The 19816-nt window shown below is 37.6% G+C and overlaps 1 protein-coding gene across 17 annotated transcripts in view; it reads left to right on the top strand.

Annotated features, from left to right (window-relative positions):
• The window catches only part of KIAA1217 (KIAA1217 ortholog), a 234508-nt gene that overhangs the window by 133297 nt on the left and 81395 nt on the right, over positions 1-19816 (top strand). For 16 of the 17 annotated variants that reach the window (XM_087947723.1, XM_087947725.1, XM_026675686.2 and 13 more), the window contains 2 exons: positions 8671-8869; positions 13446-13539. In XM_087947723.1, coding sequence (XP_087803849.1) covers positions 8671-8869; positions 13446-13539 — 293 coding nt within the window. Of the gene's footprint in view, positions 1-8670; positions 8870-12746; positions 12858-13445; positions 13540-19816 lie in introns of those variants that run through there. The other variant, XM_087947730.1, reaches the window with a different exon arrangement.

The following is a 19816-nucleotide window of genomic DNA, read 5'->3' as shown; positions in this document are numbered from 1 at the left end:
TAATGATGCTCCTGTCCAGCAGGATCCCAGCTTCCAATGTGCAGAGTAGGATAAAATTAGATGTGTGGGTCATTAATCACAGAGTTGCTCATAAATTCTGAATGTAGTGGTTTATTTATTATACTAACAATCCTGGGCCATTTTTTTCCAAGACCGCTATATATATCTGATATATAACAGACTTTCTTAACAGTCCAGAAAAAATTTAATTCAAACACTTAACTCCAAAGCCAAGGCCAGACTAAGAATAAAAATGGCTGTTCTTCCATATATTTTGAAGTAATTAATCCACTTTACAAACTTTAGTTATTAGCCTTTTCATGCCTGGGACCTTTCCAATGTGCTGGACTAGCTGGGAATTATGATTTCCGGAGTCTAATATATCTGAAGGAATACAAACAGAAGGATACTGAAAGCAGATTTTGCAAGTTTGGAATCAGTTTTCTGAATGGCCTCACACCTTCTTATAAAGAATAATTCTGTGGTAATTGGCCTTCTCACGCTAGGATTGCATATTACAGAAGAGATATGTGCAGCCATTTAGGAACCTGATGATTAAATAACCTGATGGATCTATGATCAGATATAAAATTAAGATAATTAATCCTGGTTTGGACTTGTTTTGATCCATGAACAATAGAACACTTTGAATACAGGTCTTGACTAATGACCATTTTTCTAATGACTGTACGAAGTTATAAGGCTGAAAAATGATGATTATGACTGATGCCTGGAGTTACAGCTGTCTCAGCATCACATGGTCATGTAATTGCAACCTAGGTGTTTGGCAATCTATTCACACTTATGACTAGTTGAGAAGCACTCCATGATCATCTGATCACCATTTGTTACCTTTCCTGTCAGTTTCCCCAAAAAATCAGAGCAGTAATTCTCTTCCACCTTTGCACCTTCCCCAGCCCTCTGAACTTGTATCATGTTAGCCAGTCAAGCATCGTCTCACACACAGAGAGAGACTTTTGTGTTATCTCTCACACACCCTTCACATCTCTCACACATCCCTGTGCAATCTCCTTGACTCACATGGCACTTCTCACCCATCCTCATACATTTTTCTTGACCCTCCCTTGAACCCTGTGTACTCCCTCACTCTGTCCCCCACCCAGCACTTACCTACCTCTTGCCTGGGACTTTCAACTTCCTGCTGGCTTCCCCACTGACTTTGATCCACCAATTGTGGAATTCAGTTAATGTCAGCAACTGAGATTGCTGTTGTTTAATGAGATAGTCATGTGATACAATCACATTACTTAGCAACAGAAATTCTTACGAAGTTCCAATTGTAGTCATAAGGTGATGACGACTTGTAAAAACAAATGGACAAATTTGTATGTATCATATACAGTATCCTAAGGGCTTTGTTCTAATTGCAGAATTTTGTTAATTGTGCATTCTAATGCCAGTATTTGTAATGAAATTCAAATGGAATACCAATTCTTTGATTCAGTGTGTTATAAATAATGCCTATGTCATATTCAGAAGCTGATAGAACTGTGAAGATGTTGGTTTCATCACTGGCTGAATTATGGACTTTACTTTTATAAACTCTGAATGTTATCTTCATATTTCAAAGGTTTATTATTAGACTTACATTCCAGTACGCTAATTTAACTCTGATGTGTTTTGGGCTTTCCTGCCAATTCTATTCAATGGCTCTTTCCATAATTGTTTTAAATCTACCTTGACAACATTATTGCTTCATGATATACATGTTATTAAAAAAAATTAATTGGACCCTTGGTTTCACAATTGGGTGTAATAATGAGACAGCACTGACTACTACACTTATTGATGATCTCTGGAGAGATCAATATAGTGATGGTTTGTCCAATCCAGCCCCCATTAATCTCTCGATGGCTTTAATTATAAAAAATATCCTAATAACTAGCCAAGAGGATTGAGAGTATGGGCAAAATGTTGTGCTGGTTCTCCGTCCTCTGAAGACAATTTCATTTGATATTGGGCCTCTGAAGATATTGGGAGAGAAGAGTCTCAATTCTGTCCCAAATGTTTTTTAACTTCAACATGAAGCTGCTGGATAAGATCATTTGGGGCCATAGAGTTAAGTGTCATCAACATTCTAATAATATTCAGATATCTACAGTATTAGATATCTGATACATATATCTACAGTATTATCTCTAATACATCAAGTGATGTTATCAAGGTTCTTTCTCCATGTCTGGAGGCTATGAGGTCTGGAAAATGGAAGCACAGATTTCAACTTAACTCTAGCATAGGTGGCTGTGGATTTTAATACACTCCTGATCTGTGGATACCGCACCATTAGTTGTAGATAAAATAACATTTGTCTGGATAGAACTGATACACAGTCTGTGGACTCTTAGCATTTTTAGGGGTCCTGCACTTTTGGCTTCTGCTCAAGGAGCAAGTGTGGCCGGGAAAGTCTTTGCACAAATCTGTCTTATGCTCCAATTGCTTTTGTTCCTGCTTAGATTTCTGCAATGAATTCTATTTCAACATGCCCTTTAAGATCTTTCAAATGTTCAGAATCCAGTGGCATAAATAATTACATGCACACCATTCTAATTCATTGTAACACTACTTTTCCTTAGTTAATTGGCTCCCAATCAATATTCAGGTGCAATTTACCTATAAAGCCTTTCTTGATATAAAACCAGTTATTTGCTGGACTATCCATCTCTGATTATTTTTGTTTGTCTGACAGACTCCCTTGAGAATGGGCATACTCTGGGCCCCTTTCTACTAAACACTGTCATCTGGTGGGACCCAGAGGATGTTCTTTGTTGTGGTGCTTACCATGTGTAATAGCGTATCCTATTGGGGCCATTAGGATAGCCCAAACCCAATTGGCCTTTTACAAGGCATTGACAACATGGATTTTTCTTTGGGTTTTGGAGTAGGATGATGGGTGAGCCTGCCTTTAGAGGCATTGGTTTGAATGAATGATTGTTGGTGGTGTTTAAACCGTGTTTTTTTTTTGTATTCCTAATTTTAATTGTATTAGCTACCCAAAGTGTTACATGAGAGGGGCGGCCATACGAAATGAATTAATGAATCTCTTTCTTCTATCCAGTTATAGAAATTAATATGATAAAACCTTTCTTAATATAACAACCAGCAGTCAAAATTAAATTTCTCATTTGTGCTATTTATTCATTGATATTTATATTCATTTATTTATTTATTCAATTTCTATAGCCACCCATCTCAGCCAATATCTCTGGGTGGCTTACAATCTGTTTATAGTTCAATGGTCTTATCAATATGTTTTGTTTAGTGGCTGTACATAAATAGATTACAAGATCACAGTAATTATTTTAATGCAAATATTTCAGTGCCATATGACTGCTTTGAACAACCAGACTATAATATTGTTCCTTCATGTCTCATGCTGCTGCTATTCAACTCCATTGACTTTACATATATGACAAATTTGTACATATATATTATTTTTCTCTACTTTTTACTAGTAGTTTTTTTCCCTCTTGGTATCTTCGATTAAAAATTAAAAAAAATATCCATTCACTAAGGTAACATCTAAGACTGAATATTTATACTTGTGCTGTTTTATCCCTATATTGAGACTGCACAGAAACACCTGAAATGGCAATTCATCAGTTAAAAACCAATGTCATTCCAAGAACTTTGGCTTTGTAACCAGAGTTGATAATGCTGATTTCAGCCCACATAACAGGCATCTCTTCTGTCCCTCATCAATACTTTTGCTTATCACGCAAAGTCTTGAATGTATTTTGAGTGGTGTTTCTTTTCATTTTGAAGAGCAAATCAAATGAGGAATCAAATTCTTCTGAGATGGGAAAAAGTTTACTGTTAACACACCAGGTTACCAGTTGGAGATATACATCTGAATAAAATTGACATAACACTTAATCTTTTGGGTGTGAGTAGATTTGAGGGCAGACTTTTAATCTTAATGTTGTCTTGGTTCATCTTTTCTATAATGATTTAAAGGTGGGTTTTTTTCTGCTTAAAATTGTTGATTTTATTATTTCTGTATAGAAAATGTCAACATTATGGTATATTCCCAAAAACAATTTGAATAAGTCAATACATTGAACAAAATATTTCCAAAGAGACCCTAAGATGTGTAGAACATGTAAATACAATTTTAAAAAGGGAGCTTATTAATGTTAGATACCAGAAATGGGGAACTTTATCTCACAGAACCAACAGCATGGCCATGTGAGGGTGGGTAGGTAGGGCTGACCATTTAAACTTTGAATCCAGTTTGTGACTTGAGAATTAGCGGTATGTTGAAGTCATAATTTCTGCCATGGAGAAAACCCTCAAAAAGTCTAGCTTGCAAAACTGGTGGCCCATGGGACAGATACATCATATGCAGGCCACGCCCACCCCAGCTCTGCAAAGGCAAAAAATGTCACAATACATCACATGACGTCACGAGACATGATTGAGTTTGATACCTGTGGTCTAGCATAAGGAGTATAAAAGTGGTAGCTGTAGGACCCCTCCAGTAAGACTCAAGTCTTGCGGGAGATCATCATTCCTATTATTATTTTTTTGTAAAATTATAATAATCTCTTGATGTTTCAAGTAGCACAACAAAGAGAATTCTCAGCAACATCTATGCTAAGCTACGGTGGGGTGTTGAAGTTATGTATTTATGGAAGGAGCCAAGTTTGGGAATGGTCACACTATAGTATCAGAAATAGATTTTAGAATGTTTAATTCATACACAGTGATTTAATAGCATTGTTGTTCATGATCCATATACTTTTTGGCTGATCTTATCAACTCATATCTTTGCCCCATTACTACCACGGTGGTCTCATTTTCTCCCATTGAGTTTTAATACAAGCAGCTTCTGCTATGTCACACCTGTCCTTTCTGTTGACTTCTTGATGCATGAAAGTCCTAGTTAATTATATTTAAAGCCAATACTGGCAGGCCTTCAAGAAAACAGGCCCAAATAATGAGCTTTAATTGCTGGTTTGAAACAAAAGACTCCCAGGAAACTACCTAGCACAAATATGACCACATTTTTCTTCTTTAGTTTTTTTCATAAACCTCCTGTGCCTCCTTCTGTGGATGAATAGGATTTAAAATGAAATATACCTTATCTTTGAGTAAATGTTTTGCAGGACAGAAATACTTCTTCCAACTTAATCAGTATTTAGACTGATGCTACTGATTTTTAAAAATGGTTTATGCACCATTGATTATGTTTATGTGTTTATTTTGGGGAATGTGTCCTCAGGGAAAGAATGAAATGTACACAGTCTCAAATAAACCTGTGTAATCACATTTGTCTGTTGCTTTAATCTGCTCTACCATTGTATATAAGCAGATATCTTGAAAATGCACCTGAAAAAAAGGCAATAGATGGAGCTAAAATACTGTTTGGCACAACTTCCTCAGTAAACATACATCATGCAAGCACTGTTAATGAACATTGTTCAGCAGTGTACCCAGAAGCTCCTGTATAAAAAGGCAGTTATAATGCCCTGGCTGAATTAAAGTGATTGCTACATCGGGTATCTTTCATGAGCATTGTATAACTTTTAACAGGAGCAATAGGATCCCATCATAAAAAATCTCTTATAGGCCAGTTCAGTGAGTTTGAACCTGGCACGTTTTGGAATATTATCTGGTTCTAAATTCATGTGGCTAGAGTTGTACCTTAGCTCACCTACATCAAGATGCTTTTACAAATGTTTCCTGCTCTCTTTGGTGTCATGTGTCAAGGAGAATAGACAATGTATTCTTCCAGAACATCAACATCTGTATCCCCAACCTGGTGCCCTTTGGATGTTCTGGGACACCAATTTTCTGTCCTGTATAATTTATTGGCTGAAAAGGTTGACATCCTAGCATAGTGCTTCCCAAACCTGAGTAAATTACCCCAATTTGGGTAAAAGTAAGGACACAAGAACCTATTATCCATCACAGCAGGGAGATCTAAACTGACTTAAAAATTGCCATGTGAACTAAAATATATACTCCTAAAGTATTCCTATTACAATGAAAATCACCAATGGTAATTTGTTGAAATGACATAAAAATCATTCACTGATATTCTTTTTATAATACAGGTAGCCCTCAAGTTCCTTCAATGACCAAAGTTTTGATGGTGCTGAAGAAAGGGAATTACAATCATCCACAAAGTTTGATAAGACTTTCTCAAGTCTAGGAAAGAACATGCTGGGAATATTGTGCACCTAGAAAACTGTGTGCCACGATATTGTTAGGTTCAGTATGCCATGCAGAGATCTCAGAGCCATGTCAGACACTTAGAATTGTAATTCTATGGTCATAAATTTAGGGATAAGATTGACTTAGAGTAGTAGGGTTTGTATAAGTAAGATACAATTGTTGTTATTTTTTTTACCCCAACCCCACTCATTTTTATAGGATGATTACTTTAGTTTAAATGTTTTAATTTCAGACCCAATGAAGATTACAGCAAAACTATACATATCTTTGTTCCAGATAAAAACATGTTGCCTTAATTATTTTGAATTGACTTGTTGGGATTTTTTTTAAAAAAACCATAAATACAGAGGATAGTGCTAAAAAAGTATGTGAAGACAAAAATTGTTTCTTGTCTTGCCTTACACTGTATGGAGTACCTGTAATTAGGTGAGAACAACTAATGGAAAGTAATGCTTAAAGTTTAGATTAGAACTACCACAATGATCATGAAGGTGACCTCAAGAACAGTACAGAAATTGTCCCTGGAAAAATTAATGCTGAGGATGGCAAGAATAATTGCTGCCTGTGAAAGAATTCATCCAACTTTACAGGAAGCATTTATCGTTATATTCTGCTTTTCTCCAAAGATCTGTGTCCTGAGTAAAGGATACTGTATTATCTTTGGATATGCAGATATTTGTCTGTAGACACACTCTGTTTACCTTTTAGCAAATTATGTCATGATGCTATATTTTTCTCACTTCCATATTACTCTCTGCTTCATTGCTTGCACAGGTAAGAGATTATATATTGGACTTGGGGAAATCCTTACTGTTGCATTAAAGCATTAAATCAGAGAGCTCAGACTAAAATGATCTAAACTATAAAATCAACAAAACAAAACAGGGACATTAAATCATAAACATCAACCCAGGTCTGGAATGGAAGCCAGATTTTCAACATTTTATAGAACCCAAAAGAGATGGCACCATCCTTACCACTGGGTCATGCAGTTTTGTGTGTGTGTGTGTGTGTTGTGCGTGTGCAGAGAAGGCTTCATTGGTCTCACAAGGTGACTGTTTAATGGATGGGACCTGGGGCACAACCTGGTATGTATTGAGCAGGTAGAAATTATTGGAAACAACAACCTCTCAAATATCCAAGGCCTGAGACATATAAAGCCTTATAGATAATAAATAACACCTTGAATTGCACTCAGAAACCGACTTGCAACCAATGTGGCCACATCTGGAGGTATCCATCACTGCTTGCAATGCTACATTTTGAACCAAATGTAGCTTTCTGGGTAGTGTTCAAGGGCAGCCTCGTGTACAGCAGATAGCAGTTATCCAGTCATGAAATGGCCTGGGTGTGAGTCATGTCATGATTGGATTATTCCAATTGTGAAGAATTCTGGAACTTCTCACTCTAGGAAAGGGCAAAAGAGGTGTATAACATGAATGCTTGCAAAAGTCCTCCTGGCCACAGCTATGTTTTGAGCAGTAACTGCAAGTCCAGAGGGACCCCCAAATTGCACACCACTCTTGACAGGGAAAATAAAACCTCATCCAAAACTTAAAGATTGTAATAATCGCAATGAAGAATCCATCCTGGGAGAATCCAAGCAGCAGTAGACATTCAGTCGAAGTCTGTTCCACCGCATCCAGACTTAAAAGACTCTGGACCCTGATGGTCAATACAAGTAGTCCTCCAAAATTATTGTTGGTAAGCACGACAGTTGTGAACTTTGTCTCATTTTAAGACCTTTGTTGCCACAATTGTGGCAAGTTCTTAAGTTAGTAACTTAACGGTTAAATCAGGGATACACAAACTTGGCTGGAGAATTCTGGGAGTTGAAGTCCACAAGTCTTCAAGTTGCCAAGTTTGGAGACCTCTGGGTTAAGTGAATCTGGCTTCCCCATTAACTTTGCTTGTGAGAAGATCACAAAAAGTGATAATGTGACCCTAGGACTGCTTTATAAATATGTGCGAGTTGCCAAGCATCCAAATTTGGATCACATGACCATGGGGGTGCTCCTGTGTTTGCAAGTGTGAAAAATGGTCCTAGGTTGCTTTTTTCAGTGTTGCTGTAATTTTAAATGGTCACTAAATGAACTGTTGTAAGTAGAGGATTACTTGTACATTGATAGTTTTACCTGTGATTGAGATATAAATGGCACCATCTCTTCCATTACTTTTAAAATGCAAATTGGGCAAATATATTGGTTTACACAGTATAAAAACTTCTTTATCAAACTGCGGAGTTTGCAGCAAGTAGTGAGTTTTGGGACCTTGTAGTAAAACTGTTGTAAAGGAGTATAGGACAATATAATTTTAGTATGATTTGATACATTATAATCAGTAACCCAGAGAATTCTATTTTTTTTTTCCAGTGTGGAATTGAAAAGAATATATATATATGTGTCTAGTAAACTCTGCTTTATTTGTGGTAATTTCTTATGTTTTCTTTTTATTTGTTCCTTTTGTTTCTAGGGGTTTTATATCTGCAGTACGGAGATGAAACTAAACAGTTAAGGATGCCCAATGAGATTACAAGCCCAGACACTATTCGTGCCCTCTTTGTAAGTGCCTTTCCCCAACAACTGACAATGAAAATGTTGGAGTCTCCCAGTGTGGCAATATATATCAAGGATGAGAGCAGAAACATCTATTATGAATTAAGTGATGTGAGGTAAGTGAAATTCTATAGCTTGAGGTAGGTTTCTTTATAAAGATTGGCAATATGTTGGCCAGAAATACCAAGATGCTCATTATATCTCCAGATGATTCCTCCCGCTCTCAGGTTTGTTTAAAAAACAAAAATAAGTTTTGAATTATTGGAAATTTTGAAGACCATTAAATCATGCAATATTCCAAAGACCATTAAATCATATAATATTACAATATTTTCTCAAGGATCTCAATCTGCCCGGAACAATTTTTTGGAGTGATATTCCTGTGGTGGAGGAAAATGTCTAGAAAGACACCTTTGCAGACATTATCTGTATCTTTAATGCTTCACTTTCTCTTTTTTTTCTTTCTGATACGTTGTTGTAGAAGGAATCTATTATTCTTCCCAGAAATCTGGATTAATTATTTGCTGATATGAAGTTTCTGAAATACAAGTCAGTTTGTCATATGGCCACAGAGCTTAACAGTTAGAAAAGAAATGTAGCAAATTAAAATTATCCTGAATTTCATAATAACCCCAGTGGTCTAGCAAGTGCTACAAGCTTCTTGTTATTCTGCAGCTCCACATTACCAACAAAATATATCCATTTATATTTATCCTCTGTAGTATGCAAGTGTTTGAGAAACCAGTGTACATCATATGAGTTGAAGAGATTCAAATATTTTAGGTTTAAATCAAAGACAAACTTCGAAGTTACGCCTTCTCTCACAAAATGGCTCCCACGGATGCTTTTTGTATTCAGCTGTGTATGATAAAATACTGGTTTACCAAAAGGCAAATTGGTGCCTTCTGCCACACCACCTCTACCCTGAGGATGCACCAAAAAGTTCTGACCTCTTTATTGATCAGAAGCCATTTCTTTGGCAGTCATTTTGGTGTGGTTAAACCATGTGACCAGAAGCCAAGAGACCATGAGTTTTGGTCCCATCTTATGCATGAAGCCACCTGGATGACCTTGGGCCGGTGTTTGGCAAGTGTCACAGCAGTGATTATCCTTTAAAGTATGAAAATGTTTAATATGAGGAGAAAGTGTATATTGTATGAGTTGAAGAGATTCAGATATTTTAGGTTTAAATCAAAGACAGACTTTGAAGTTATGCCTTAGATGTTCTCACAAAATGGCTCCCATGGATGCTTTTTGTATTCAGCTGGTTATGAAAAAATACTGGTTTACCAAAAGGCAATTGCTTCTTTTTGTTCGAGAGACAGTCAACATTCCAGTAAGTAAAATGATTTTAAGCTTTATTATTAGCTCAAGCAAAAAGATTTAAAAGCGTAACATAAAAAGCATGCAAGCAAGATGACATCCAAATCTGTTACAAATTGTAAGGAGCTGCTTAATAACAGTAAGTTACACCAAGGGCGCTGCCATTTTCCACTGAACCCAGAGATAGTTGGGTAGCTGAGCTTTTTGCAGAAGCTCACAACAAACCACAGCAACCCCAAGGTTTTTATCAAAATCTGATACAATGACATTATGAGCCTATTATGGGCAGAAGACTGCAAGACATGACGTTGACTGGATGGCACAATTATTCTGGGATGAGAATTGAGAGACCAAGACTTTCACAGCAAGAAAAGCTTTGAAGCTATGTGAGGATCCGTTCCCCTCCCCTTTTTAATCAGTAAACAAGTAAAAATACTAGGCAGGCTAGCTCAGAATGAGCTCTAAACTTCTAGATTTTTTTTTACTATCCACCTGCCTTCAATCGGGGACCTGTATACTGCACGAGTCAAAAAGAGGGCTGTGAAAATATTTACAGACCCCTCACATCCCGGACATGAACTGTTTCAACCCCTTCCCTCAAAACAACGCTATAGAGCACTGCACACCAGAACAACTAGACACAAGAACAGTTTTTCCCCGAAAGCCATCACTCTGTTAAACAAATAATTCCCTCAACACTGTTCAACTATTTACAAAGTGTACACTACTATTACTGTTGATCTTCTCATCACTCCTTATCACCCATCCCCTCCCACTTTAACTTGGTTACTTGTATCCTTACGATATATATTGACTGTTTCCTAGTATGATTTGATTGTTGATTGTACCCTATGACTATCATTAAGTGTTGTTCGTTATGATTCTTGATTCTTAACAAATGTACCTTTTCTTTATGCATACTGAGAGTATTTACACCAAGACAAATACCTTGTGTGTCCAATCACACTTGGCCAATAAAGTATTCTATTCTATTCTATTAATATGAAGGAGCAATCAAAACATGCCACCAAATTCCTTATAATAACAATGGTTTGCTATTTCATTGTTACTTCAGCCAGTCACTCTTTCGGAGCCCTGGGAAGGAGGCAAGGGCAAACCATTTCTGAAAATATTGCCAAGAAAATTTCAGAGACTAGTCCAGTCAGTCTCCAGGTCCAAAAGTCATCCCCCATGTACACTTCCCACTCAAAAGACATTTCTGTAAAGCAGAGTCGCCCAATCTTTCCAACTTTGTGGACCGGCAGAGGGGGAGAGAAGACGGTTCCTCGCAAGCATCTGGCAAGCATGCATACACAACTATATTTCTGCGAGCGACATGCAGGCACATCCACTTCTCATGCAAATGTAGTACACATGCATGTGCTCACCTGCTTGCTCATGCAAGTGGGGATGTGCATGCAACATGCTAATCCACTGCTCACACAGCCCAGTTGCTAAGGGCTCCCAGTCCACTAGTGGGCCATGGCCCAGGGATTGCTCTAAAGGACCGACTCTTCCTAATGTTGCCATTTTTGTTATCCTTATGATAATGATGTTGCTGGTGGGTTTTATCCTTCCTTTCATTATTTGAATGGCTTGCCGTGAAACCTTGAAAAGGTTAGAAAATATGTGAAAAATCAGCCCTTTTATAAAAGCAAAAGGTTACAGGGGAAAACGTTCAATGTTAGGCCTTAGGGTTGGAAAAAAAATTGTGTTGTGCACTATAAAGAGGATCCTAGACGTCTGTTGCTTAGACATCTGCATGGGTGGGAAAAAATGAACTGATAAGAGTCTGGAGATGTAGAACTGAATTTGTGATTTCAGATTACTGAGGGAAGAACACATTTTGAATGTTGTTATTTGTGTGGGTGTACATGTTTATGTGCCTACTTATTTAGCCCAGCACGTAGAATCCAGATGTGCTATCCAAACAGGAGTGGCATGCCAGAAATGCCAGCCAGTGTGTTGACAATTCTGAACTCGGCAAAAAGCAACTTCTTATGTTCCTAAGACATGCACACAAGAACTGTCATAAATGTGAGCCAGTTGCCAAGTTCCCAAATCACGATCACATAACCCCAGGAGGTAGTGCAACCGTCCTAACTTTAAGGATGGATCATAAGTCACTTTTTTCAGCACCATCATAACTTTGAACCATGATCATAAATCGAGAATTACCTGTAGTGCTTTGTTGTCACATGTATTTATATATACACAGGTGGTGTCATGAAAATTGGGGGTGCAGGGGTTTCAAAATACCTTGCGATAAGCTTCCATTGCCCGTGGGTATATATTTTTCTTGTGGTTTCTGCTCAATGCTGACTTCATTATGTCTAAACATCCAATTAACCCTACATTTCTTAACAGTGAATGTTGCTTCGTCTTTTCAGCTCTCTGACTTCTCCTGACATACTGCTTGTATTTGATAGAAACAATGCAAGTTCTAACTAGTTACAGATTCAAAGCAATTACCAGCATCACTGTAACTTTACAAGAAACTAGACCTTTCCAAAAATCCTTCACCCTGTCTCTCTCTTTCCCCTCCTCCTTCGAAATGATAATCCCACTGATTAAGATCAGCCCACTAAGCTTATAGCTGCACCTGGAGTAGAGGAATTCAGTGTAACATGCAGATTCTCTGAGGATGGTTAGTGCTAAATGAAAGGCATTCAGAACTTTAAAAGGACATAAATGTGTTTAGATTACATTCTTTGTAGCCCTTTATTGCAGAAGGAGAAAACAGCAGGATTTATTCCAGACCTCTAATCTGTAAACTCTAAGGTAGGTTTTGAACTTAATGGCAAGCCCATTGACTTTTTAATTTATGGAGTTAGATATCAGTTTTGTGAACTTGAGAATCAATTTCAAAACAAACACTTTAATATAGAGCATGTTTTATAGGTATATGCAGTTTCAAGGTGTTCACGTTTATTCAGCTATAGATCTCATTTTATGCATTTGAAACAATTTGAGTTAAGCATTTTATACCTCTAAGGAATTTTGACAAATATTGTTTTGATACTTTATTTTAATATGTATTCTTACTTCGTATCAGAGAAATAAGGTCCTGGGTAATAAGGTACTGATAAAATCCAATAAAAATGTTTATGAAAGGTGTTGGATTTCATACTGTTTTTACTTTTCATCTAGCATCTTTAATGAAACTAAAAATGAGTTTATCTTAGAAGAGTATTCCCTTCCAAGGGATGAATGAGCAATGTTTTTATCATTCATATCTTGCATTGCATGGCTTCTTTATTCACCAGTTGCTGGCATGTCACTACCTGGATTATTCAAATATAGTAAATAAGCTGACATGAAGTCCTTTCTTCCCTTATGTGTGCATGTGTATTTTATTTTTAATTCTAGGAATATTCAAGACAAATCTTTCCTTAAAGTTTACAACAAGGATCCTGCCCATGTCTTTAATCACATGTCTAGAGCGATCAATGGAGATGTAAGGGTAAGTGTGAGACCTTTGTTTATTCAGTGTGTTCTTTGCTTGTCTCTTTCTTATGAGAACCTGCTTCTGCGGGCCATAAAAATGACACAAATGTGTGAAAATCACCTTTCTTTGTTTTTCCCCCCTGAATTATTTTGCCAAAATAAGTCACATTAGAGAGACTGTTAAAAATCAGGTTAACCAAGTGACCAGTTAAACAATGGCTGTAAAATTGATGGAATGCTGCGGATGGTTAAATTCAACTTGACTGGTGAATTAAGAATTGTCCATTATGGGGTTCATCACCTTCTTTTTGTAGTATCTAAGTTCAGACAACTTGCTTAAGTTCAACACACCTATCAATCAAATTTTCTGGCTTCACATACACTGAATCAAACTAATCATACACCCTGGATTGCTGCCCTATGCTGAATTATACATGATTGGATAGCTTGTAGTTCCGTGTTTTGTATAATTATATTGTATTTATTTTAGAAATAACTGCTTTTAGGACTGACTGTCACTCTTAATCATAAACAGTAATCTTAAAGCTGTTTGAAAAAATACTTTTAGTGCTAACAGGAGTAGCCAAAAGTAATCCATGAACAGATTCATTAGTAAGGAATCAAACACTGAAAGGACATAAAAATCCTAACCGCTTAACTGACTGCAGTAAGTCAACAAGTATTGTTCACCATCTTCCTACTGGTAGTAAATAACATACTATACTTTGTTTGGTTTGGGCATGTTTTGTTGTGTGAATCAAGGCAGTTGTGCTCAACCAAACCAGTTTACTAAAAGGTATGCACTAGTCATTAGCTGCAATTATATATCATGCCAATAATGTCTATGCTTGTTGGGTCTGATTACAAACTTAGAGTAACCACTAGATGGTACCAAAGAGTTAAAGTTTTCTGTTTCCCTTTACTGCCACCTAATGATCATAAAGATTTTTATAAATAAACAGTAGTATTCCTAAACCTATTAGTTCAGATTGCACCTTGATTAGGAAGAACAATCAAACCTGGCACCTTCTTCCATCATTTGGTTACTACCACCATTTTCAAACCAGGAATGCTGACCTATGTTCCTTCCTAATAAGTCCAAGTTAAAAACCTCGATTTGTTTTTGGCTACCATTTCTTATTCAAGAGAGATGTTGCAGAAATCCTGATTTCATGTCAAAGAAACTGATAGGTAAACTGTATTTCATTTAGCTACCCTTGGTGGTAAAAGTAACCAGGTGGGAATGATTGAATAGCATATTGAACAACCCATTTCTTGTTTATGAAAAATCGGAGTGCTTATTTATCAAGACTATAAATACCGTGTTTCTCCAACAATATGCCCCCCCCCAATAGGAAGACCCAGCATGTTTTCTAGGCATAAAATGAAATTAAGCCCCTCCCCCCAAATTTAGGCCTAGTTTAAAACATGCGAAATTGGGGGGGAGGCGGGGGGAGCTTGCCATTAGGAGTGCCCTGCGGGGAGCTATGCCTCACCATCAGCCGCTCCTAACACCATGGTGGGGCACGGAGAGCTCCCTTACCCCTCCCTTACCCAGGTCCGCAGGCGGGTGGTGACAGCGTGGATGTCTGGCAGCGTTTCAGCCACTTCTCAGGCCTCTGTAGCTTCCATGGTTCCCACCAGTGCTGGCACCTCTCTCGCCAGCGCCGTCTCCAACAACAGCGTCTGAGTCGCTCCCTCTTTTCCCCCGTCCATGTAACAACAGGAATAAAAAGATTTTGAGGTACCTAGGGGGAGGTACCCAGGAGCCATGGAAGCGTTTTAGCCGCTTCTCGGATGGGGGAGCCATTTCCGTAACTTCCACGGTTACCGTAACTTCCGCCGCTGCTGCCGCTGTTACCAGAAACGGCGCTGGTGAGAGAGGGACAGCTGCAGCTTGGCCTGGGTGCTTGGAATGCAGGAATGGGCTGTGCACCGGGACTTTTGCAAACTTGCAGAGCCTGAGGCTGGAGCACCAAGGGTAGCAGCAGCAGAGGCGCTCGCTCGGCTCTTTATTTATTTATTTATTTATTTGATTTGCCAATTGTTTACAAGATAATAAGTATAAGTGTATACATAGTTGTGAATACATGAAATGGGTACATATAAGAAAAATAAAAGAATAAGAGAAACAATAGGACAGGGACGGTAGGCACGTTGGTGCGCTTATGAACGCCCCCTACAGACCTCTTAGGAAAGGGGTGAGGTCAATAGTAGACAGTCTAAGGTTAAAGTTTTTGGGGTGTGAGGCTCTTCTCACACCCACCTAGCCACTCAGAATTAAACCAAAACGCAGCACGCGGCGCTCCCAGGTACCTCAAGATCTTTTTTTTCCCTGTTGTTACGGGGACGGGGGAAAAGCGGGAGCGGCTCAGACACTGTTGTTGGAGACGGCGCTGTTGCGTGGGGGGGGGGGGGAGAAATTAATTCACCCCCGAAAAGACATCCTAGCCGTTTTTGGGGGGCTCAAAAAAAAATAAGGCCCGGCCTTATTTTGTGAGAAAAACAGTAGATTCATTGTATTTGAAGCTTAGATCCTTCCATAATACCCTGCCAAGATGTTGGGGCTGTGATAGGTAGAACGGAATTGTATGACATTATTGTTTTTGTATTGGAATCTCACAATCTTTGGAATACAGGTAGCCCTCAACTTATGAACACAATTGGTATCAGAATTTCTATTGTGCCTGAATTCTGATCACATGGCCATGGTGATTTTTTTTTAAACAATTGTTAAATGAATGGTTGTAAGTCAAGACTACCAGTAGCTCCTGGAGAAAAACCAGTGGAACTGAACTACACAGTAAGCATCCATAGAACTGTACTATAGCTCCAGGTCTCAGCACTGATGATAGTTAACCTCCACATTTTGTAAAGCCAAATGGAAATGTTCACTTTTTGCCACATTTGGGGAAATATATAGCATCCATTTCTTAGCCCTTATTCCACTTAGCCTAATCCTACTTCCCATGATTTTTAAGTACATACAAGAGGACACATGGGCTTTTACTGGTGCTCCAGCAAATTTTCACAAACTTCTGTATCAGAATAGCTATTAAATAATAATCTTTCATATTGCTGAAAGTAGTTATTTTCCTAAAACTCTTTTTCCCAAGGTATTTAGCCATGTAGAACAGAATGGAGGCATCGTTAATTATAGTATGGGATCTATTTATGACCATCTGCATCACCAAGGCTTTTCCAAACTAAAAATGATTCACTACTAGTACAAAAGGCTACTTTAAAATTTTGCAAATGGGGGCTATCCAGGAGAAATAATCTCCACTTTTACTGCTTAGATCAAATATTTCCTTAAAAAAAAAAAAAAAAAAAACATTTTCCCCTTCAAAATTTCAATGCCCACTGTCTTGGAATAAAACACATTAATTCCATCAGGAAAGTATTGCCAGCAAGGGAACTGCCTGATTTTAGTAGGTTGTATAGGATTTTCAAACGGAAGTTAATCATTGGTGCAAAACTCCTGTGAAAATAGGAACTTGGAATTCTGCATTTTTGAGAATTTCTCAAGATCATGCTTTGCATAGAGAGTCCAAAGCATTGTTGCAATTATTAATGTAGCAGGAACTAACAGTTATAAATCTATAGATATAAAAGCGAAATACCACTCATGCATCATCACAAAATCTCCAGAACCGTAAAGCCTACAAAGTTGAAATTTGGCACATATGTTTCTCTTGACTTCTAGGTGCTCACTAAGAAAGGTTCATCAGAGCATTAGTATTTCGTATATTATTATTTACACACTCTGGTGTTAAGGAGTTCTACTCCCTTTCCCCACCTGAAAAGAAATCTGTTCCAATTAAAAACACAAGCAGAGCAGAGGAGTTTTAGTTTCAGTTTTAGTTTCACAGCAGCAAGCAGCTTTAGTACAGAATAGTTAACCTAAGCCATCCCCAGGCTCCTTGCTGTCTCCTTCTTGATCACACAGCAAATACTGCTTCACTTTCCAAACAGCCCTCAACTCTCTCACACACTGACAGGATGCTAGCCAGATGAATACTGATGGATGCTGGTAGGCAGAGGCAGAATGTTTTTCTCCTTATTTTCCTCCCCAAAGTCTAAGTCCGATCACATAGTTTCGTAGCGAAGCACGGGTATCCAGCTAGTATATTATAAACTCAACAATGTTGCTTCATGTGGACTGATTCTCTTTTCTTTTTGCCTGGATCACTGGTAGACCAGTGGAGGTATGTCATGATGCAGGTGGTGAATTAAAATGGCCACCTCTACCAAGAAATTAATTAATTTTCTAATCAGAAGTCATTTTGTTTTGGATGGGGATATTACTAGCTTTCACAACCAAAAAAAGAGTCACTACTGTAGCTGTTGGGAAGATGGCTAGATGTATTTTGTTCAGAATCTTCAGATAAGTGTTTCTAAGGAAGGAAATTATGGGAAAGGACTGATAATGTATAAGGAAACACTTTTACAAGCACACATTCTATTTTTAGCCCTTGCAGAAGAAATTGAGGAAACTGGAGAGGAAGAAAGGTGCATAGAAAAGGCAACAACCCTTTAGGGGAAGAGATAACTTCCTTTATCTAGCTGAATCTATGGTGGTTGGAATGGAAGAAACAGAAGAGTTTATTTCTATCTTTAGTATTGGACTCAAAAGAATATACTTACATCTTATAGATAAAACTCTCTTGCTAGAAAACTATTCCATCTTCTGTTGGTTACTTTAAAAAAAAAGAAAGATTAGTATGTACCATCACAAAGCAACATTATGGAATAATGAACTAAGTCAAAGGAAAAAAAGGCATGAGGCAAGAAAAAGCAAAGGAATAATCAGCCAATCTAGCTAAGCCCTTTAATATGCTGTGAATGAAGCTGAAGGTATCAACTTTGAGGTTTGGATAGCTTGTTTTACACAGTCCCATTTGGTTGTCTTTTTCTTTTGAATGGCAGGACAGCCAGCCAGGTGGTGATTTGTTTCTATTGCTGTGATTTCTGGCACAACACATTGTAAGCAAGTGCTGAAAAAGCCTGTTTGGTGTCCTGTAGAACCCTTTGCTATAATTACAGTACTTTAATAGTTTGCATCCGGAAAGATGGCATATGTACTCACCCCTGAAGTGTTAATAATAGGTTATGTGGGGAAAATTTACCTTGGATGCAAAGAGATACCAAATGTTGGATCCAAGTCTTTCAATATATACTTACTTTCGTTTTTTTAGTTTACTATCTTGTTCAGAAAAAGCAGGTGGTCTTGAAAGTATTTTCTCTCTCTCTTTTCTATGTAACAATATGTTTGCCAGGTCCATTTTTTAAGCACAAAGTGTTTGCGTTCTGTTCATATTTTCTTTAAAAATTTAAGATTCATTCTGGTTTTCCTGTAGTTTGCTCTGCATCTTCCTTTTTTCCCCAGCAGTATAAATTAAATTAAATTATCGGCTCTAAAGTTGTCATGAATCCTTTGTTGTGATTACTTAACATATATGCATATAACAATTGCTAGGTATCTTACTACCTTGTCCTGCTGGTTTGATAGTCAAATTCTGATCTTTCAATGACATATTATTATTTGCCTTAGCTTTAGACCAGAGATTCTTATATTGTTTGACTCAATTACACCTTTTCCTGGTCTCAAATGATGTCATTAACCCCAGGGGGGGGGAAAACAGATTGTTATTGTGCATAAAGGTCTTAATAGGGGTACTTAAAAATATTTTGTCTGGTTCTGTTTTTTTTTTGTCAAAAAATTTTTTTGAGGTTTGTATTTTGAATAAAATAAAAAAAATGTTGACAAAATATAGTTTTAGCAGCAGCAATTCCAAAGTAGATTCTTAAACAACTGGTTATAAATAGCTCTATCACACATAGGTTATGCCTGTATCAACCCAGTTTAAGAACCAATGCTTTTGGTTCATTTGACACTATTGCAAGCTTTCAGTTATGCCATGCTATTGTTGAGAGAAGAAAAACTGTAGAAGTGAGTTTGGCAGCCTATAAATCTAATAATCAATATCACCCATGAATGTTGAAGCTAAAAAGGGGAGACATGATAGCAATCTTCCAATAAATGGAGAGATATCATACCAAAGAAGATGTGAATTCTTCATAGCACCTATGGATAGGACAAGAACCAGTGAGTTGGAAGTTCTACAATGACAAATCCAAATTTGAAATAAGGAGGAATTTCCTGACTCTGAGAGCTATTAAGTGGTAGAACTGCCTACCCCCGAAGTTGTGAGTGCTCCAACATGGAGGTTTTTTAAAAGAGATTGGAAAGCCATTTGTCTGAGGTAGTGTTTCTCAACCTTTGCAACTTT

The sequence above is a fragment of the Notechis scutatus genome, chromosome Z (genome assembly GCF_049901735.1).
Source record: "Notechis scutatus isolate UNSWTSFEM ecotype Mainland chromosome Z, rNotScu1.2, whole genome shotgun sequence".
Classification (NCBI taxonomy): Eukaryota; Metazoa; Chordata; class Lepidosauria; order Squamata; family Elapidae; genus Notechis; species Notechis scutatus.
The sequence above is the reverse complement of the archived record's forward strand: the minus strand, read 5'-3'. Positions and strand labels throughout refer to the sequence as shown.